Genomic DNA, 23,714 nt, shown 5'->3' with positions numbered 1-23,714 from the left:
TTGGCGTAACGAGCGTTATTTCCCTATTTTTTCCCTATACCCTGATCGGGATAGTGGTGTATTTTGAGTTAATTATGTGTGCAGTCACTTGTATTATGTTTGTTACTTTCTATAGAGGGTAATTGAGTATTTCTGTTAGTTCCATTTTGTAATTTTGTTTCCTTCTATCCATCTACTATGCATTTTCTTCTGTCTTTTTAATAGCTTATCTAATGACGACTTGCTGACAAGTCGAAGCCGGTTACGATCTCATTTGCGTGATCTGAAGCTGAAAAAATATAGTTTAAAACGTTTCGTTTACAAAACGACCATTGTTCTCCCATACGCCAATGCACCTAGTGTGTGTAAATAGAGTTGAAAAGTTGAATTATGTAACTTTTTTCGGATCGCTGCTCATAGAAGACAGACAGCAACTCTTAAGTCACCAATCCGCACACGTGGGCAGTTTTTCGCAGTGTCACGTGACGAACTTAATGTATTTAAAATGAATGGAGACTGCGTAATATCTCATATTTCGTTCTTTTGCAGCTTTCGTAATTGTCAGTCAAACCCTCTGCTCCACAGAGGCAGACGTTATCTGAAGGTTGAAGGCACATATGTTGAGCTACAATGATGTGAAAGGTTCCAACACGAAGAAGGAGTTGTGTGGGTAAAAACGAAAGTTGGCAGGCATGGTGCTACATCTGGAGGCTGATGTGTATTACAGTTTCTGGTGTGTTGCATTCGAGTGCCACTGGTAGAGCCGCTATGCGTCTGCAAATCAGGTTTGCATTATATACACGCTGTAATGGTCGTGAGCGTCGATTACGTTTCAAATTGGACGTGATGGCTTTAAGGCAACAAAGACTTAATTATCAGCACCTCCCATTGTTTGAACATGGTTGTGTAATAGAGCTACGAAAAGCTAAGTGTTGCTTCTGCAATGCTGCAGAAGACTTGTGAAACGTCCCCTTAGTACAATTTCTGAATTACTGTGCTGATAAACCTCTTACACTATTTGCTTTTCAAACAGCTGAGCAAAACTGAACGTACTCAAACATTCACTAAAGTGACACACAATATTTTTGGCGCAACGCAATCTGACTTTCAATAATCCCTACAAAACAATGGCCCTGACTAACATTAACATATACCTTTCACAAATCACTTACCTCACCAAAAATCTTCGTTACTCGAACTACTGCAATACAGCGAGCGCCACTACTGCCAGCTAAATAAAAGATTCAAACTACGGAAGGCACTAACTACTGATAGGCATAGTTAGCAAATGAAAGACTTTAATAGAGAACAAACAATGTATTTACCTCAATAGTGTTCAAAAGTAATAATGTATATAGCAGTTCATGATACCCAGTATTGCAAATTTCAAAACTCCGCCATCTCTCTCCTCACATCCACCACTGTTGGCGGCTCACCTCCAACTGCGCAACGCTACGCGCTGTTCACATCCAGCTTCCCAACACTACAATGGCAGACAACAATGCAAACTAAACAGCCTACTTACACTTGGCAGGAATAAAGCGACTGTAAATTATTTCTAGCAGCGGTGGTCACGAGAATGTACGGTCCCAAGCAGACCGGACTCGGGCAGACACGGGACACGGCCAAGAGAGGAGACCATCGTGTTCGGCGTATGGCTCTGATGCGTCATATTGCATCTGTAGCACGAGTCTGAGCAGGATTTTGCACCACTGTGTCACAACTAAACGTTATTTTAAGAATAGCTCTGCATCAAACGGTCTGTAGCGTGCATTCCACTGAGCTCAAATCACCGACACCTGCGACTTCAGTGATGTCCAACGAGAGCTCATTCGATGGCAGGGTAGAGGTCTGTTGTGTTTTTCGATGAAAAGTGGCTCTGTCTCGGGTCCAGTGACGGCCACATGTTGGTTAGAACGCCAATTGAGGTCCTGCAACCAATCTGTTAGTGGCCTAGGCACATTGGACTATGGAGCTATGGTCTAGTGTGCGACTTCATATGACAGCAGGAGCACTGTCGTGATCATCCCACGCACCCTGACTGCAAATCTGTACGTGAGTCTGGTGATTCGACTATTGTGCTGCGATTTATAAACAGCATTCCCCGGAGGTGTTTTCCGACAGAGTAACACTCGTCCACATAGCGCTGTTGTAATCCAACATTCTCTACAGAGTGGTATGCCTAAGCCTGCTCGATCACCATATCTGTTTCCAAGCCAGCACATGCAGGACATCATTGGAAGACAACTCCAGCCACAAACAGCATTCTTCGTTGATCCATTATGGATCGTGGGACGGCGGCTCACATGAACTTCTTGATGCAATAATTTACCAACAGCCGTATGTATTGTAGAAATTTATTTTATTTTATGAACTTCTATGTGCTACCAGTTTCGGCATTACATTGATGCCATCTTCAGGCCCCACTCGTCACAGTCGTAAAATCGCTATACACGGAAGGAGCCATATAACTGGATCCGTGGCCACCAAGAGCTGTTGCAGGACGATTGATTCAGGGAGTGGGGCCTGAAGATGGCATCAATGTAGTGCTGAAACTGGTAGCACATAGAAGTTCATAAAATAAAATAAATTTCTAGAAATTGTTGGTAAATTATTGCATCAAGAAGACAAACAGCATTATCCGTCCTTGTACTGACCGATAAAGTGCAACAGACATGTAACCCCATCCGACAAGCTGACAACCGACACCCGTAAAGCACAATTCATACACTTTGCATGCTTGAATTCAACATTGTGGTGGCTACAGCGGTTATTAATGTACCTGGATTTCACATTTGAAATGACTTAACTTGCACTTACATTAACTTGTGATCTTGCAGTGCTAATCACATCAACACGGATATGTTACCAAGCCAAATACATTCCGAAATTTCATTACTCTGTGTTAATTATTTTTGATGCTGCGATTTCTTCCGTCAGTGTATTACTGTTGTAAGAGAGCTTCATCATCAAGTATTGAGACTGCAGCTCCTTGCGTTATTACACTCCTGGAAATGGGAAAAAGAACACATTGACACCGGTGTGTCAGACCCACCATACTTGCTCCGGACACTGCGAGACGGCTGTACAGGCAATGATCACACGCACGGCACAGCGGACACACCAGGAACCGCGGTGTTGGCCGTCGAATGGCGCTAGCTGCGCAGCATTTGCCAGTTTGCCGTGGCATACGGAGCTCCATCGCAGTCTTTAACACTGGTAGCATGCCGCGACAGCGTGGACGTGAACCGTATGTGCAGTTGACGGACTTTGAGCGAGGGCGTATAGTGGGCATGTGGGAGGCCGGGTGGACGTACCGCCGAATTGCTCAACACGTGGGGCGTGAGGTCTCCACAGTACATCGATGTTGTCGCCAGTGGTCGGCGGAAGGTGCACGTGCCCGTCGACCTGGGACCGGACCGCAGCGACGCACGGATGCACGCCAAGACCGTAGGATCCTACGCAGTGCCGTAGGGGACCGCACCGCCACTTCCCAGCAAATTAGGGACACTGTTGCTCCTGGGGTATCGGCGAGGACCATTCGCAACCGTCTCCATGAAGCTGGGCTACGGTCCCGCATACCGTTAGGCCGTCTTCCGCTCACGCCCCAACATAGTGCAGCCCGCCTCCAGTGGTGTCGCGACAGGCGTGAATGGAGGGACGAATGGAGACGTGTCGTCTTCAGCGATGAGCGTCGCTTCTGCCTTGGTGCCAATGATGGTCGTATGCGTGTTTGGCGCCGTGCAGGTGAGCGCCACAATCAGGACTGCATACGACCGAGACACACAGGGCCAACACCCGGCATCATGGTGTGGGGAGCGATCTCCTACACTGGCCGTACACCACTGGTGATCGTCGAGGGGACACTGAATAGTGCACGGTACATCCAAACCGTCATCGAACCCATCGTTCTACCATTCCTAGACCGGCAAGGGAACTTGCTGTTCCAACAGGACAATGCACGTCCGCATGTATCCCGTGCCACCCAACGTGCTCTAGAAGGTGTAAGTCAACTACCCTGGCCAGCAAGATCTCCGGATCTGTCCCCCATTGAGCATGTTTGGGACTGGATGAAGCGTCGTCTCACGCAGTCTGCACGTCCAGCACGAACGCTGGTCCAACTGAGGCGCCAGGTGGAAATGGCATGGCAAGCCGTTCCACAGGACTACATCCAGCATCACTACGATCGTCTCCATGGGCGAATAGCAGCCTGCATTGCTGCGAAAGGTGGATATACACTGTACTAGTGCCGACATTGTGCATGCTCTGTTGCCTGTGTCTATGTGCCTGTGGTTCTGTCAGTGTGATCATGTGATGTATCTGACCCCAGGAATGTGTCAATAAAGTTTCCCCTTCCTGGGACAATGAATTCACGGTGTTCTTATTTCAATTTCCAGGAGTGTATTTCACTTCCTTTAATAGCTTCGACGTATAAGACCCTAGAAACAAAATTTCTTTGTTAAGTATGTCATACCATTTGTTTTATCATCTCTTGAAGTCAGTATAATAACTTATCCAACACCGTCTAAATAAGATAAATGGCGACATCTGTAGTAAGAGCAAACTCCGAGTAGAGCATTACTGTTTTCCTTGTATGAGCATCAAGTGGAGTTTGAAATGAGTGGTTGCTGAGGTGAGAAAAGCTGTTGTTTAAGTACGTAATCATAATTATTTCAATTCATCGTTTAAAATGCTAGGAAGGGACTGGAATAACGGCCGGTGTGGCCGTGCGGTTCTAAGCGCTTCAGTTTGGAACCGCGTGACCGCTACGGTCGCAGGTTCGAATCCTGCCTCGGGCATGGGTGTGTGTGATGTCCTTAGGTTAGTTAGGTTTAAGTAGTTCTAAGTTCTAGGGGACTGATGACCTCAGTAGTTAAGTCCCATAGTGCTCAGAGCCATTTGAACCATTTTTAGACTGGAATGAAGTGAGAGCGTACGAGCATATACAGAGATGTAGTTGTTGCCTGACCAGCATCCTGCTTTCCGTCTTTCATTCGTTCTATCCGTCCGGCTACAGTAAACAGTCGCTGTCACGGGATAACAGTGTGGAAAGCTGCCAATCTTAAAAGAGAGCCATCTTATCCCACGGCCACTATAAATATTGCAAAAAAAAATGGTTCAAATGGCTCTGAGCACTATGAGACTCAACTGCTGTGGTCATAAGTCCCCTAGAACTTAGAACTACTTAAACCTAACTAACCTAAGGACAGCACACAACACCCAGCCATCACGAGGCAGAGAAAATCCCTGACCCCGCCGGGAATCGAACCCGGGAACCCGGGCGTGGGAAGCGAGAACGCTACCGCACGACCACGAGATGCGGGCATAAATATTGCACTCTAGGAAAGTACGTCAGGGGAAAGCACAGTTACGCAGACACAAATATCAGCTAATTTTTTTCATTATACCAGTTAGGGAACAACCATTTCTCGAAACATTGTAAGACATGTAAAATACATGTTTGCCTGCTGCCTGTCAGGCTATACCACCCAATCCGCATGAAAGAAAACTAGCAGTGTTTCAAGTGGATAGCGAGACGATTATTACTTTTTCCCCTTGTAGAGTTATTGGTTTTCACAAGTGCCTAACGTCTATTAGTTGGAAAAATTTTCCAAGCGCCTATTCTTATGCTATCCCTCATTCCCATGGCATCCCTCTCCCCCCTCCTGCACAAAAAAATCCTCCCTCACCCTCACTTAAATGACGAGACATGTCTGGTGCACAGTACGCAAAAAATTTCGACTGTGATGGAGGAGATAATCAGCTCTAGATTCAACACGACCCAATAACTGTAGTAATATTCCAGTTTTAAATATTTATTTATTTTTTAAATTCTTAACAGACGTATTAAATAGCTGCTGCTTTCTATTTGGTTCGGTCAGAAATTCTGTTCTACAGTCTACATGCAACGTAATGCTATAAAAAATGATGTCATTTTATCAGTGGTTTATACGGGTACTAAAATATTTTGGGTACTAATTTACATGCTCCTTGTGACTTCCTGTCAGGATGAGAACATATCAGTAAAATATAACCCTCACACAAGGTATTTAAGGTGAAAGAACTCCCTGAACTATACAACAATTCCTTTTTCCTGAGAGATTTTAATCGACTTAGCGAAGAAGAGGGAGACTTGCACAACTTCTGTATCCCTTTTAAAATCACAAATGCAACAGTTCCTCTTCAGAGTGGACGGATAATTTACCACAACAGCTCGCGACGTAATTAAATGTGAAGGGGGTTATTGAACACTGATTTAAACAGTATTGTTTGTTAGCTTCTCAAACTTCTACAGCCGGCCGCTGTGACCGAGCGGTTCTAGGCGCTTCAGTCCGGAACCGCGCTGCTGCTACGGTCGCAGGTTCGAATGCTGCCTCGAGCATGGATGTGTGTGATGTCCTTAGGTTAGTTAGGTTTAAGTAGTTGTAAGTATAGGGGACTGATGACCTCAGATGTTAAGTCTCTTAGTGCTAAGAGCCATCAAACTCCTACCCCTGACAATTACACAGTGTTTAGAGAATTTTCCAAGCATGCACTCAGTTAAAATCGTCCCCCCTTCACCTTATACCAAAATTCGACCATCATTTCATTGGGTCTCGTTATGGCATTAACAAAATGGAATTTGTGGCTGTAATTGCAACAACTCTCAATGGGAAGATAAATTCTGAGAAGAAGGGCTGAGGAAGGAGTGAGGGAAATGGGTGGATGTGACGGGAGGTTCTAAACGGTTTACGTATTTTTACGAGTCTAACATTCTATAAGCTATTGTAAGACGCGGGAAAAAAAGCTTGGCTCTTAAAGCGTTGACTGGATGAGTCTGAGTTATAGACTAAGTAAAGCTGGGAGCAACGGATGGTAAAAATGTTTTCAGGACTCATTACGCTAGACAGTACATCTATCGGAGTAGGTTCGCGCTTATAGTACCGATAGTTATTCACGGCCGGCCGGTGTGGCCGAGCGGTTCTAGGCGCGTAAGTATGGAACCACGCGGCCGCTACGGTCGCACTTTCGAATCCTGCCTCGGGCATGGATGTGTGTGATGTCCTTAGGTTAGTTAAGTTTGAGTAGTTCTAAGTTCTAGGGAACTGATGAACTCAGATGTTAAGTCCCATACTGCTCAGAGCCATTTTGAGCCCATAGTGCTCAGAGTCCTTTGAACCATTTGAGACATAGTTATTCACGCCTTCGACAATATTTTGTCGGGGAATGGAGTGCGATATTTCTGAGACTCAGTATGTATCCTAAAAGTAATTTAGGAACTATCGTTGTACATATGTAACGTGTCGGTATCCCAGTGATAAGTGTGATACATTGGCTCATTTGGACAAGGATAGTCATGGAAGTGTACTGAGGTTTCTTATAAGGAATGGAACTCACATAAAGCACGCACGATTCAGCAAAATATCACTTGGAATGATTGGATTGGTATGACTATTAGCATAGAAAAAAATGAACTTACTCTGAAACTGAGCAGTTAGTTGCTCGTTTTGCAAATAATATCACAATATACATTTATGACAGTCTGAGGGTTCCGATACAGAGGGATTAGCAGACGATTGATTGAAGAGCAAAATGATTTACTTGGGTAGGTGTTAATGGAGTTGGTGCAACCACCTGTACAAGGAAATGTGTTCTATGGGTAACACTATGTGATGTGTGGCGAAGGGTACATGGTAGAACAGAAACATTTTTCTCGTTCCATCCATGATTAATATGCGGAGAGAAAGATAACACCGCTGTATGTGTGCGCATTTCTCCTTTACTTCTTTCTCCTCCTGGTCCCTGCTCGAGATATAATTTCAAGGACGTCACACATTTCTTGATTCATATTTCAACGCGGACTACTGGAATTTTGAGGTTGAGCTTTTATGCAATGTTTAGCGTCCTTTCGGTAGCATCTGCGTTGTAATTTTTTATTATCTCCGTGGCTTTCGCTCCATGGTTAAGGAACCCCTTAAGAAGTGTGCACTTCATCTTCCTGTCATCTCAACATCTGCAGTTAATCCAAAACTTACTTGTCTCCTCCAACGGAGAATCTGCTCCCTCGACCCAAACTCATCCTACTCCCCTCATCACCCCCCACCCCCCTTTCGAGCGAAGTGGCGCAGTGAGTAGAGCACTGGAGTCGCATTCGAGAGGACGACGGTTCAAACCCGCGTCCGGCCACCCTGATTGAGAATTTCCGTGATTTTGCTAATTCGCTTCAGGCAAATGCCGAAATGTTTCCTTTGAAAGGGCACGGCCGATTTCCCTCCCTAATCCGATGGGACCGATGACTTCGCTGTTCGGTCCCCTCCCCTCACACCAACCAACTAACCAACCCTCCCCCCACCCCTCACCGAGACTCCCTCGAGCCTCAGGAGGAACGACCATTCAACATGGAGTCCAACGAGCAGTGAAACTTGGTTTTCCACACAGTTGAATCAATCGTTAAAGCTCCAGTAGGTAAAAGAAAGGACCCCAGTTTTTTTAACTTCAACTGTTAAGTATTCCCATACTCATGTAATTGTGTTGCCTTTACATTTTCCTAAGCACTTTGAAACATCGTACATTGGGATCAACGGGCAATTAGAAAGTAGCTAAATCGTCTCACTCTCCGACGTACCTCCTGGAATTACAGGGAATTAATTAAATTGCTATGCATCATTTCAAATGGTGTCGTTGATATGCCGTAGACCTTTGAAAAATGTAAGTAACACTGCCGACTATTCATTGTGATCCTGTCTACAAACAATGCGTGTCGTGTTTGTGTGTGTGTGTGTGTGTGTGTGTGTGTGTGTGTGTGTGTGTGTGTGTGAGTGCGCGTGTGAGGCCGGGGAGATGGCCCGCGGCTTCCGGCCCTCGCTGTCGTAAAGCTCTCACGCGCGACTCCATTGCTCCAGCTCCAGCCGATGCCGTTTTTGTCAGTCTCGTGTAGACAACGGGCTGGAGCGCCCCTGTGAAGCCAGTGCTATCTCAGCTCCTGTATGAGGCAACAAATCCGTTTTCAAGCCTGAACATTCAAGCGGTCTGCATTTCAAATCGCTCTCTGCTACGAAGATAATCTGCAGGCTGCCTATGTTACACACATAACAAATACCCAGAGACGAATGGTTCTGAACATCGTTTTTAGGGTCCCATACTCAATCGGTAAAAGCGGATCACTTACAGGATCACTTTGTGGCATCTCTCTTTGTCCGACTTTTGGAAACAAATTTTTCTGAGGAGCAGATAGACGTATCCAGGTGAAATTTATGCCACATATTGAGGCCTAGGATCCCTTGGCGATGTAAAAAAATGAAGCATCTAAGTCGATGCAAACAAAAGCTACGGCCATTTATGTCACATATTTTGATAGTCGCAAAGTCACTCACAAAACTTTTAGGGTAATTTCCATTGTCCTAGAATCAAGAAATTTGCCAAGAAGCAACGGTTCACACAGCAACCAAAATAATGCACCGAAAATTGTTAATTAGGAATCTGTATTCGTTGTCAGATTGTCTGTCTGTCAAAAAAAAAAAAAAAAAAATGTTCAAATGTGTGTGAAATCTTATGGGACGTAACTGCTAAGGTCATCAGTCCCTAAGCTTACACACTACTTAACCTAAATTATCCTAAGGACAAACACACACACCCATGCCAGAGGGAGGACTCGAACCTCCGCCGGGACCAGCTGCACAGTCATTGACTGCAGTTCCCTAGACCGCTCGGCTAATCCCGCACGGCGTCTGTCTGTCTGTCCGTCTATTAAAATCACTTTCTCTCAGGAATGGTGAGACGTATCAAACTGAAATTTGTGTCACATACTATGATCTATGGTTCCTTGGCGACATAATAAACGTTAGCTGTTAAGTCAATGCAATCAAAAGATACGGACATTTATAGCACATATTTTTATACAAGCCTCTTTTTTCTCAGTAACGGGCAGACGTATCAAGTTCATATTTATGTTACATACTAACGACTATAGTCCTTTGGTGGTCTAGCTGCTAAGTTAGTCCAATCAATCGATACGACCATTTGTGTCACGTATTTTGATACTTACAAACTCTCTCACTGAAACCTACATGGCACATCCCTGTGACGTAGAATCATGAAATTTTTTATATTACAATCATATCACACGAAAAAATTGTTTCTTTTGTCATTTGTTATCCGACTTCAAAGTAGAAATTAAAACATTCTCGAAAGACTTGGAATCAGTGGAGCCGACATCTTGCCGGTATCAGTGGCAATAACACGCAAATTACTTCGATGTCTTCGATCCCAGGAATGGATGAGCAATCCATATACGGTACATAATTAAGTTGGTACGGGACCCTCAGAGCACGAGTAATACTCGAACATGGCCATTTTCGTTTCACAGTAGTTAAATTTCGCAGAATGTAAGCGAATTTGCTACGTAGTTAGATTTTCCTTAGATGATTCGAACGATTTTTTTTCTCGAAAAGATGTGCAGCGAGTCAGTTTGCGGGAAAAGTACAAGGGCTAGCCAAAAACTAGATTATGTCTTCACCTGCAGCAACAATGGACGGGGCTAGTGCGGCCATATTGTTGTCTGAGTATTTGTCCGTTCCGCCAGTACCCAGCCGTGCCAGCGTGAGGTTCGTGTCTTTTCTGGCCATGGGCCAATCGACTGGTTTTAACAAACAATTGGCCAGTCGATTATTTTTTCCTTCAATTGTTTTTTGCAGTGGAATGAAACAACCGAATGGAACTAGTCTCTTCGGCCACGTCAGCTGCGTGAATGTTTTCACTCTCCGGGTTTGAGTAGTTCCAGTTACATTCTCTTTCAGCTTATTGAGGTATACGTAATCCCTGACAACATTGCCAACTTTTTAGATACAAATAAGATATTTTATTTCTAGGAGATGCGATTGAAAAGCATATTTCTAAAAATGATGTATTTTTAAAATATATGTATCGCTTTATAAAAAAGTTTTCCTAATTCTAACGTCAACAACGGGTTTCTGATGTGTTTAGTTATAAATTTATATTTAAATAGATTAACAATAACTTGTTTATTTAAATTTATTGGAGCGCTTTCTTTCTCATCTCGTAGGTTTGCACCCGTCATAAATAATAATTTTCTTTCGGTAAATGCTGAAGTGATGTGAGCGGAAAGCTCATAACACACTATTTTTTTATTCTTTGATGACCTAATCAGTTGCTTTTTAAGCATATGATGTCAATAATATCACAAAATTGGTAGTCCATCTGTACCTATCACAGCAGCTGCCAAAATATTCGCATTCAGCGAATTAACTTCGGACGGCTGTCAATCGACATTAACGTCTGCTCATCCAGACGTGCATGTAAATATTCTGTCACTAGTTTCAAGTAATTTTCCCACGAAAAATATTTGTCGTCATTCGTTAATTGTCTTTGAATTCTTTTACTTAATATAGTTTCAGAATACGAATCGTCTGTGCAAATATTGTATAGCTCACTGAATTTATCTTGAGAGTCACTTTTTATCCACTCGTATCATTTCTCTCCATTCCACGTTAAACACATTCAAGCTGACTACTAAGAAAACGCCTTTTCATAAACCTGGACGAAATAATTAACTGAAAGCTACTTATTGGCATTCAACAAAAAGCAAATAACGAAATGGCAATAAGAATGACGACAGGTGATAACAGAGTGCACTTGACGATAATGAATTAACGACGGCATAACTGAGTGTGCGTGAGTCTTTTCATTCGATATCTCCCACAGACTTGTTTCACTCTAAAGAAATGAATGAATGGTAATCCCACGGATATATAATTTAATCGATTGTTTTCGTTCTGTTGCTCCTAGAGACGGTTTCGTCCAAAACAATGAATGAGTAGTCCAATCCATAAGTGGAGCTACAACCGAATTATCGATTGTTTACATTAGGTTGCTCGCATAGACTGGTTTCACTCAAAAGAATGAATGGATAATTCAGCCGACACATAAGGGTAGCCGGCCGAAGTGGCCGTGCGGTTGTAGGCACTGCAGTCTGGAACCGCGAGACCGCTACGGTCGCAGGTTAGAATCCTGCCTCGGTCATGGATGTGTTAGTTAGGTTTAACTAGTTCTAAGTTCTAGGGGACTGATGACCTCAGAAGTTGAGTCCCATAGTGCTCAGAGCCATTTGAACACAAGGCTACAACCGAATGAGTCGGCTGTTTTGATTCGGTTGTTCCCATCACTAGTAGTTTCTCGTCGTGTCACAATTAAATTTTTAAATATGTGCCGCAACTGAAAATCCCGCTAGTTGTGAATCGTGGTCAGTATTGCGGTTTTTTTTAGCAAAAAATCGTAAACCGACTGGAATTTATTGGCAAGACATCGTAATAACTGATGGTGGAGTGCATCAATGGTGGGTTCGACGTAATAATTGCCGAACTAATGTTCACCACGAAGAACGAGATGCGTGACCAAGGGTTGTGACGGATGAACTGGTCGCAGAAGTCAATGACAAAATTCAAGAAAACCGCCGATTCGCAAAGATGGAGCTCTCGTTCAGCTTCCTACAAACTTCACAAAGTCTGTTGCATCAAATCGTTCCACATATGCTAGATTATCTCAAATTCTGAAGTGCGAGAGCAGATTGCAGTCTGTGGAAGGGGGGCACACAAATTACCCACCGCCACAAAAAGACAAGCAAATGCTTGCAAACGTTGTCTGCAAGACTGTTTTTCGGAACAGGACATATGTGCTTCCTGTCGATTATCTTGAGCATGGCACAACAATAAACTGTTCTAGGTATTGCAAAACTTTGGCAGAAGAGCCAACACCGTGTTGCTAGAGGAGGCCGAAATGCACGCGTTTAAGCTCACGCAGACTGACGTGAGGTCTGGAACAGTTAAAGGAGTTGAGTCCAATAAATAAAGTACGAAGCTCTTGGAATACTTTAATCCACAATTGGAGAACATCGGTCTGGCGGTACAGGCATCCATAGATAAATATTAAATGATACTGGCCCCTTGCTAGGTCGTAGCAATTGACGTAGCTGAAGGCTATGCCAACTATCGTCTCGGCAAATGAGAGCGCTATTTGTCAGTTCCATCTCTAGCAAAGTCGTCTGTACAACTGGGGCGAGTGCTAGGACGTCTCTCTAGACCCGCCGTGTGGCGGCGATCGGTCTGCAATCACTGACAGTGGCGACACGCGGTTCCGACGTATACTAGCGGACCGCGGCCGATTTAAAGGCTACCACCTAGCAAGTGTGGTGTCTGGCTGTGACACCACAAAGAGCAATTCAGAATAATTGCACAGCAAAGCTGAGATGAAAAATTTTGTTCTTACACGACAACGCTTTACCAAGCACGGCAAATCGCACTCGATTCTTCCAAATGGGAGGTGTTCCCTCATCCACCGTACGGTGAATACCATCTGTTTACAAATGATGAAGACCTCGCTCGCAACGTAGTACTTTGACAACGACGCCGAACTGCGGAGGGCGTGGCTAAGTCGTTGACGTCTCAGGCGGCTGAATTTTAAGTCAACGTAATTTCAAAGCTTGTTCACCGCTATGATAAGTACCTGAACTTTTATGGAGACTATGAGGAAAAGTAGCACTTAAGACCGCTGCCAAATGAATTCAAAAAAATTCCCCGAAACTTTCTTTTCTTTTTCTTTTTTTTCTAATACCAAAAAGCTATCTAATTTCTGAATGGCCTACGTGTATAGTATTAGTTTCAGTGGATGGTCACGTGCAGGCCATTCCGAAGTTCCTAAATGGCAGACTGCCCTAAATTCAACATTAGTGAACACGTTATTCTCGACCCCATTCATGCAGCTACACTTAAAACTAGTTTTTCTTAAAAACAGTCTACTAGTTTTTAAATAAATAATAACCCATCTATAAAACTGAAGGATTGGTTTAGAAGAAATGCTTTTAGATTAGATATAAAACTTGCTTTGCTACGTGTCAGGAATTTACTGTTACTGGACAAATGATTAAACATTTTCGGTGACATATATTCACTATCTAAGCCGCTGAAAGCTTCAGTGTTAATATAGCTCATTTTTTCTTCTAGTGCTGTAGATATGGTTATCACTATCCTTCTAAAATTTTGACTGACTATTTGTGACGAATGCCATAGCGAATCTATACAGGATCTTCGTTCTAACGTGAGACAACTAAATATTTCGAAAACGATGGGCATGAAAGAAATGATCTAAGTGTAAAGTTAATATTAGTAAAGGGCACATCTGTCTGTGCTGGATGAACCCTGTATGGGATGGTCAGATTTGTGTTATCACATTGGAGCCCCTGTTATATTACATATTAGAAATTTAATACAAAGAATACGTGCGGTTTACTCAAACCATTGTTTTCCATTCGTGGTAGGTTGTACTGTAATCGATAACCATCAAGTCTACCTGTTTTTGCAGTTAAGACGTGATGCATTTGCTACGACATTTCATTTACTATGTAACTGTAAGCCTTTGTGTCCTAACTATTTATTTTGATGTTCAAACGTTACTTTAATGTAGTAAATTTGATTGTGGAAAACAGTATTGTTAGCCGTTTAAATGTCTGGTTAGAAGTTAGGTTTAGAGTGATTTAGGAACAAGGAGATGGATGTAATTGTTTTCTGTTCCTATCGAGATGCTGGATACCAGCGAGTCCCCTTGCCTCTCACAAATGGGGCGCTTGATTTCGGTGAGTCCTCTTGCCTCTCACCATTGGGATGCTTTATTTCTGCTAATCCTTTTGCCTCTTACCATTGGGGTCCTCCTTTTTGGTGGAGCACGTGCGCCTGTCACTCTCACTTTGTGGACGTTTTACCTTATTACAATGGCTGTCGTTTATATTTCACCAGTAGCCGCTAGCTCGAGAGTTACGGTGGTTGGATGGAACTCAGAATTCAATCACCATGAGGGCGGGGTTCGAGGACGACTACCGAAATCCAGCATTTTGGTCGTCTGGGGACTCACCACAATCAACACTGTAGGGATCAGAAAACTACGTTACAATACAAGCAGGTTATTTGCAAAAATGTCAGTGTCTGAGCATATTATTTGTAGTGTAAGTTTCAGTAGCAGTATCAGCCGTAACAACACAAAGGTCTACATTTACATCATAAAAGAACTGTAGAATCAAATACGTCGGGACTTAATTGCAAGAAGGGGCCACCTGATATTTGTCGATTACAGTGCCACCTGCCACTAATGGGAAACAATGGTTTGAGTAAATCCTACGTGTTTTGGTGTATAAACCGAATATGCTATAAAATGAGGGTTCAAAATTGGTTCAAATGGCTCTGAGCACTATGGGAATTAACTGCTACGGTCATCAGACCCCTAGAACTTAGAACTACTTAAACCTAACTAACCCAACGACAGCATACAACACCCAGCCATCACGAGGCAGAGAAAATCCCTGACCCCGCAGGGAATCGAACCCGGGAACCCGGGCGTGGGAAGCGAGAACGCTACCGCACGACCACGAGATGCGGGCAATGAGGGTTCCTATTAGAAAATACAAAGTTGACCCCACCCTCACAGAAGGGGTGGTTAGAAAGAAGCCAGTTGTTGCACAGACAGACGTTCCCTTCACTAATATTAGTTTTCCACTAGATTTTTTTTTCGTACGATAGATCGTTTTCAAGAAATTTAGTTACCTTAATTTGAAACTAACACCCTGTATATAGTCGATGTGCAGTTAAGGTCCCTAACTGCTTGGGGAGGCACCTAGAAGATAATTGCAGGTGAACACCAGATATCATTCGCAGTGTTGTTTTTCTGCAAACAGTACTTCCTGTCTTACAGACAAATTACTTCAGAAAATTATTCCGTAAATCAATACTGCGTGGAAATGTGTTAGGAAGCTAATTCGTTTCTTTCCAGGGATAGCAATGATACGAAAACCATAAAAAAGCTAATTTAAATTGTTTGAGCAGCTCGCTAATGTCTTTCTTTAAGTTCAAGTTTTCATCAGTGAGCACACAGAAAAATTTGCAGGATTGTGTTCTGTTCTCTGCCTCCTGCTTATATACTACATCAGTTGATTGTTTGACTAAATTCAGAATATAGCATGTTTTCTCAAAATTAAGGAGAGTATTTTCATAGAGAAACTTCAAAATTTTATTCGTTATTGAGATTTATTGTCTGTGCTGGATCCATCCTGTATGGGACGGTCAGATTTGTGTTTTCACACTGGAGCCCCTGTTATATTACATATTCGAAATTTAAGACAAAGAATACGTGCGGTTTACTCAAACCATTGTTTTCCATTCGTGGTAGGTGGTACTGTAATCGATAACCATCAAGTCTACCTGTTTTTGCAGTTAAGACGTGATGCATTTGATACGACATTTCCTTTTCTATGTAACTGTAAGCCTTTGCTTCCTAACTCTTGTGCAGAAAGGAGTGCAGTATTCCAAGCTACCACAAGAACTCAAAAATCTTAGCAGGAGCCCAAATTCTTTTAAGTCTAAACTGAAGAGTTTCCTCATGGCTCACGCCTTCTATTCTGTCGAGGAGCTCCTGAAAGAGCTAAAAAAATAAGCGGGTTCCAGTGTTACATTGTTGATTTTCTATATTTAAACTTAAGACTTATCGCCTGAATATGTTTTTTTATATTTCATTTTATCTGTTTCTACTATCGTGTTGTAATTCCATGTATTGACTCGTTCCATGACCATGGAGACTTCTCCTTAATTTGGTCCCACGGAACAATAAATAAATAAATAAATAAACTAGTATCTTCTGCAAAAAGTGCAAAGTTCTGCTTGATGAATGTTTACGGGAAGGTGATTCCCATGTGTAAGGCATAAAAGTTGATACATCCTCTCGACATTGAATAGCGGAATAAAATCAGCTGGATAATAAACATTTACACATAATCGCAAAAAAAACCTAACTTACGTAATAAATGAAATCCCTAAATCCGGTTTGTACACAGTGACACCGAGAGCTCCGCCCTCCGCTGTGCGGGTCCCATGACTAAGGCGGCGCAACCGCGCATGTCTCTCGTGGAGCGTTGCTGCAAAATGTTGAGAATCACGGCGGACCATCTGCAACCCTGGACTAGGAAGGAATCAGTTCTTTTATTCCAAACACTTATGTCTCCTTTGCGAATTGAATTCATAAAAAAGTCTAACCCAACGTAATAAAAAGTTGATAGGTCAGAACACCAAACTACAGCACGAGGTAAGACTTGCACAAGTAATTCCGTTTGCTGTTTCTGCTGGTGATGATTGTGTGAGTGACGTAGGACGTGAGACGAAAAGAATACCTAAACCGTAAAGCGCTATATGGGTTAAATAGCGATGAACTTAACAAATGAGTAGGAATAATCTAAACAGGACAGTGTAAATGTGCTACGGTATCTCCTGAGCTGAATTTTCGCTGCATTAATCTCACAGCATTGGAGATTATGTAGTAACATTCAATAGTAATAATTAACCTGTCTCAATATAAACCTCTAACGTTAATATACAATTAAAAAACTACTTTAGGATTAACTATATGTACAAGGAGAAATAATTGAGAAATGTAAGCCGGGGAGGTGTAATGTTTTTAATTATCAATGGTATAGTATTAATCCTTTATCACTTCGTATAATAACGAAGAATACATTAAAACATTTACAGACTTGTAGGTATAGTGTAGGATTGACTGCGAGCATAAGAAGGAAACGGATTAATACTATGACACAAGATCACATTACTCACGACAGTCATTGATGACAGACAACTGTATATAGACAATGATGTTAGTTACTCTGTCAAACAGGAGGTTTAGAAACCACTGCCAAATTCGTTACACTTTCTAAAGTGATAACTTTGCTAGTGGTCTGGCACTATATTCAGTCTCTTACTATTTCGTACTAATTGTTTCTGATCCACATATGTAGTACAACCGACGTCGTGGCTAAATTGCTCCACATATTCTTTTTATGCCACTATGAGTTCTCCACTCTGCTGCCCCTTCCAATGCCAAGCAAATGATTTCTGTATACCTTACCACATGTGTCACAACACTGTCACTTTTTCTCTTAACTCATCTGTAGAAACTCTTTCTCTCCCATTCTCCGCTGAATATGGCCAGGAATTATAGTACTAAAATTAGCAGTGATAGTGCAATGTAAATAGAAACGTTGATGTCACAATCTGTTTTGCAAACGGGGCGTTAATCAAGATGTAAAAGAATCTTTTCCTAATGGGGTTCAGAGCAAGAGAGAGTGGGGGTGTGGAGGGGGTAGTGAGGAAGGGAAAGAGAGAGATCTTTGTCTGTCACTATGACGTCTCCCTTCAAGTGCCCCCTTCAAGTGTCAAGTACACTATTGCTTAGTGCCTTAAGACGTGTCTCACAACATTGCCATTTATTTTAATAATTGATCTCTAGATAACCCTTTTCTACTACATATGGTTACACATTACAACATTAAAATTTGCAGTGAAAGTATAATATCAATAGAAATTATGATGTCTTTATCTGTTTGGTACGGGAGAAATTAATAAGGGAGGGTTCGTGGACAGGGGGTGAAATACGCCGAAGGGGTTGCAGCCAGAAAGAAGTGACGCAGAGCCGGACTGACCTGCGACGGACAGCAGCAGCAGGTGCAGGGCCAAGGTCGGTGGCGCCATGGCGGCGAGGGCGCAGACGTCGACGGCGCGGAGTCGCGGGTGTCGGACGCAGGGCTGGCCTCCCCGAGCTACTGTGCACTGGCGGATGACGGCGCGGCCGCGGGCAAGCACCGACTGGAGGCCGGCGGCGGAGGGCCGCTGCACTGTGCGCGCCGCCGACGCCAGCGCCGCCCGCGGCCGCGTGCCCAACCACCGCCGCCGCCGAGCACAGCGGCGTGCCGTTCCGTGCAGTGCCGTGGCGTGGCGTAAAAAAAGTGCCCGCGCGCGCACCAGCCAGCCGGGCAGGCGCCGGGATAATTTTAGATCGGCCCCCGACAGATTTCCGTGCGGACCGCCGCTAGGCGGGGTAGCAGCTAACCGTCAACAAGCAACTGTCTCTATTGCTGCCCAAGAGTCTCACAACGCGTGCCTGCGAGGCACGCCTGCCAGAACGCGCCTCATCGGAGATGCGGATAGGGTGTCTTATAGCCCACTACAGACGGCATTGCTCTTCAAAGTGGGCATTACCATCGACTTCGGTATGAAAATCATTTCCGTCGCCTTAGCCCTCGGATGCATAACAGGGATCTTTTACTAAAATGTAGACTTTCACGGCCGGTAATGTCATGTCCATTATAATTATCCGGGATGTTATGCCGTGGTCGGTTGATGAATTCTGTGTCAATTCCCAACGTTCCGTCCCCGTCTGAGGGAGACATCTTCAAGGGGGTCTGTAGCTCGATGGAAGGTCCAACACACAGTAGCGAGCCAATTAGTGTGTTGGACCTTCCATCGAGCTACAGACCCCCTTGAAGATGTCTCCCGCGAGCCAATGGGTGTGTTGGACCTTCCATCGAGCTACAGACCCCCTTGAAGACGTCTGTCACAGACGGGGAAGAAACGTTGGGAATTGACACAGAATTCATCAACCGACAACAGCATAACAGCCCGGATAATTATAATGGACAGGGATCTTTTAGAAGCGGCAACTTTCATTCTTGCAAGAAACTGTCTTAAAATGTATTAATTTTATCTGATGTCTTGTGTAACCCTTGGAAATACAACTGACATCCTTCAGCAACGTTGTCAAATTATTGTTTTTTATATTTTATAAATTTTGCCTACTGGTGTAATACATACATTCTGCGAAAACGTGAATTTCCTGTATTTCGTTGCATTTGGAACTGTTTGCACCTTTATGCACTTCCTACAGACTTCTCTTCCTCGTTCGAACATCACCTCTCATAAATATACCCGGAAACTTTTTTTCTCTCTCACTCCATTAGGGGGAAATTAGCAGATCTCAATGCATAGTGTTGTCAAGACCGCAACTGGGGTATGTAGGGCACACCTTCGTACAAGTGTGATGCGATAATCAGTGTTGTTGTCGGTCTGAATGCAATTATACTATAATTCGACTCAATATTATTGCATCTGGGACTGAGTGTACTTCAATAGGCTCATGCCGTGTGCTTGTGTGCTTGCATACTGTGTGCTTGAAGCCCATGAGAATGCGTTCTGTTATTCTAACAACCAGACAATTTGCATGTGATTCAGATTTGTAAAGTATATGCGACATATATATAAAGCAATAAAGGAGTCTTGCTATTTGGTGAGCAAAATAACTGATGAAGGTCGAAGTAGAGAGTTTATAAAATGTAGACTGGCAAGGGCAAGGAAAGCGTTTCTGAAGAAGAGAAATTTGTTAACATCCAGTATAGATTTAAGTGTTAGGAAGTCGTTTCTGAAAGTATTTCTATGGAGTGTAGCCATGTATGAAAGTGAAACATGGACGATAAATAGTTTGGACAAGAAGAGAATAGAAGCTTTCGAAATGGGGTGTTACAGAAGAATACTGATGATTAGATGGGTAGCTCACATAACTAATGAGGAGGTATTGAATAGAATTGGGGAGGAGTTTGTGACACAACTTGACGAAAAGAAGGGACCGGTTCGTAGGACATGTTCTGAGGCATCAAGGGATAACAAATTTAGCATTGGAGGGCAGAGTGGAAGGTAAAAATCGTAGAGGGAGACCAAGAGATGAATACTCTAAGCAGATTCAGAAGGATGTAGGTTGCAGTAAGTACTGGGAGATGAAGAAGCTTGCACTGGAGAGCTGCATCAAACCAGTCTCAGGATTGAAGAAAACAACAACAACAACAACAACAACAACATACGACAGTCGAAAAAAAAATGGATATAGTATCTTGGGGTCCGCTTGAATTTTCATGTGCAACATCCTGTAGGCTATCTTGGTTCAAATTGTTCTGAGCTCTATGGGACTGTGGCCATCAGTTCCCTAGACTTAGAACTACTTAAACCTAACTAACCTAAGGACATCACTACACACATCCATGCCCAAGGCAGGGTTCGAACCTGCTACCATAGCAGCAGCGCTGTTCCGGACTGACTCGTCTAGAACCACTTGGCCATAGCGGCTGGACTGAATGCCTGTTAACCCAACAGTGGCGCAACGTATCGAATTTTTTTAACAGTTATTTCTCAGCACAAACTACTCTGCAATGCTCGTACAAGCTTTTCAGACTATTTCTGACGACACTGTATAGTCTACTTCTGCCATTACGGCCTTATTGGACCACTTCAGTCATTAATTTCCAGGTCATCTTCTTCAGTTAGTTTTCGAACTGCGCTGTATCTCTTGATTTTTTCTGATGCTTCATGTTGTTCCTCACATTTGTATATAGTTCGTCAGTTTTCGGTTTGGATCATATTTTTATGTTTTCCAGTGTCTTTCCATTTCCTGTTTTGTTCTGCCAATCGTCTAGGGTTTATTCTAGCTCTTTCATATCCTCCCTGATTTCCTTTATCCATCATACTTGTTGCTTCATGTTCCAGAGGTTGTCTATTATTTTTCAGTACAATCTGTCTTCTGGTGTCCCGTAATGTGACCAAATAAAGAGATCATTTTTTTCCCTTATGGTATTGTAATGGACTCGAGTTCACTGTGCGCCACGCTATTTGGCACTATCCGCCGTTGTCCACCTTTTGGATATTCCTTATTTATCTATATTCTAGCTATTCTTCTCTCTACTTTTATGATTTTGTCAATACTTTTTTTCTGAGCGACTCTGAAAAGTGTTTGACTTCCGTAAGTCACCTCTGGTTGGAGGCGCTACAGTCTGGAACCGCACGACCGCTACGGTCGCAGGTTAGAATCCTGCCTCGGGCATGGATGTGTGTGATGTCCTCAGGTTAGTTAGGTTTAAGTAGATCTAAGTTCTAGGGGACTGATGACCTCAGAAGTTAAGTCCCATAGTGCTCAGAGTCATTTGAACCTCTGGTTGAACCTTTGTCTTGCTATGTTTTAATTTAGTTTTGATTGATCGATATATATTTTTATTGAATGTGACCCATGTTAATTTTTGAGCTTCTATTATTGTGTTAATACTTTCTTACCATTCACATTTCTCGTTAAAATTTTGTATTGTAATTTCTCTTAGGTATGTAATTTATAACACTAGTTTTACTTTCTTATCATTTACTGTTAATTGCTAGTGGGTCAGCTACCATAATATCAGTTTGTCGGATAATATCTTGAGTCCTATTTTTTGTGGTTGCTATTTGATTTCTGATCTCCTGAATGTTATTAGCTACTAACTCTATGTCATCTCCGAATCCGAAGAAATTTAAGTTTTTTTTAGTATTTTAAATATGGCTGCACAACAGCAACGGTTCCACGTAATAAAATTATAAACAGCCGACCAGTTGCAATAGATAAAGAAATCTTTACCTAGGTTTCAACAAATTTAAAAAAACTGAGTCGCTTGTGAGCTCTGCAACATCCAGTTACTAATTTACATTTACATGACAAACCCTATTTTCAGGGCTATATTTTAATTTGGACAAATGGTTCTATGCAGATATTTGTAAAAACGACGATGATACATCAATCTATACTAATGTAAAATTGCCACCTTCTGAAGAAGACAAATTTAAATTTGTTGAAACCTAGGTAAAGATTTCTTTATCCATTGCAACTGGTCAGCTGTTTATAAATTTAAGTTTATTTGATCACTCTTTGTTCCAGATCTTATGCTTTTAGGATTTTCCTTGCACCGTTCCCTCATCACATACTCCGGTGCACAGCTGAAAAGTAATGGCGATAAACCATCTCCACGTCTAAACCATGTCTTAATCGTAAATGGTACGGATATTTCCCCTCAGAATTTAAGGTGTGGTGCTTGTTAAGTTTATTATTTTCATTAATTTTGGATGGAGTCTGAAATTCGCTAGTACCTTCATCACTAAAGATCTATGGATACAATCGTAATCGTTTTTGAAGTGTAAAAAGGTTGTGACTGTCGTTTTTGTCTTATTTTGTAGTAACCCATTGTCAATTTCAAAGTTATTATCTGTTCTGCGCAGCTTCCCCCAGGGCATAAATCCTAGTTCCAGTTCAAGCCAATACAGTATTTACAAAGGCTACATAGAATTCGAGACTGCCTTTGTATATACACTCCTGGAAATTGAAATAAGAACACCGTGAATTCATTGTCCCAGGAAGGGGAAACTTTATTGACACATTCCTGGGGTCAGATACATCACATGATCACACTGACAGAACCACAGGAACATAGACACAGGCAACAGAGCATGCACAATGTCGGCACTAGTACAGTGTATATCCACCTTTCGCAGCAATGCAGACTGCTATTCTCCCATGGAGACGATCGTAGAGATGCTGGATGTAGTCCTGTGGAACGGCTTGCCATGCCATTTCCATCTGGCGCCTCAGTTGGACCAGCGTTCGTGCTGGACGTGCAGACCGCGTGAGACGACGCTTCATCCAGTCCCAAACATGCTCAATGGGGGACAGATCCGGAGATCTTGCTGGCCAGAGTAGTTGACTTACACCTTCTAGAGCACGTTGGGTGGCACGGGATACATGCGGACGTGCATTGTCCTGTTGGAACAGCAAGTTCCCTTGCCGGTCTAGGAATGGTAGAACCATGGGTTCGATGACGGTTTGGATGTACCGTGCACTACTCAGTGTCCCCTCGACGATCACCAGTGGTGTACGGCCAGTGTAGGAGATCGCTCCCCACACTATGATGCCGGGTGTTGGCCCTGTGTGCCTCGGTCGTATGCAGTCCTGATTGTGGCGCTCACCTGCACGGCGCCAAACACGCATACGACCATCATTGGCACCAAGGCAGAAGCGACTCTCATCGCTGAAGA

The 23,714-nt window shown here is 43.0% G+C and overlaps 1 protein-coding gene across 4 annotated transcripts in view; it reads right to left on the bottom strand.

Moving 5' to 3' along the window:
• The window catches only part of LOC126190763 (hemicentin-1-like), a 1,169,490-nt gene extending 1,150,841 nt beyond the window's left edge, over positions 1-18,649 (bottom strand). For all 4 annotated transcript variants that reach the window (XM_049931283.1, XM_049931286.1, XM_049931285.1 and 1 more), the window contains exon 1: positions 18,485-18,649. In XM_049931283.1, coding sequence (XP_049787240.1) covers positions 18,485-18,533 — 49 coding nt within the window. In that variant the 5' untranslated portion in view covers positions 18,534-18,649. The remainder of the gene's footprint in view (positions 1-18,484) is intronic.
• Between the last annotated feature and the right edge of the window lie 5,065 nt (positions 18,650-23,714).

Source organism: Schistocerca cancellata, chromosome 6 (assembly GCF_023864275.1).
Source record: "Schistocerca cancellata isolate TAMUIC-IGC-003103 chromosome 6, iqSchCanc2.1, whole genome shotgun sequence".
NCBI classification, from domain to species: Eukaryota; Metazoa; Arthropoda; class Insecta; order Orthoptera; family Acrididae; genus Schistocerca; species Schistocerca cancellata.
The sequence above is the reverse complement of the archived record's forward strand: the minus strand, read 5'-3'. Positions and strand labels throughout refer to the sequence as shown.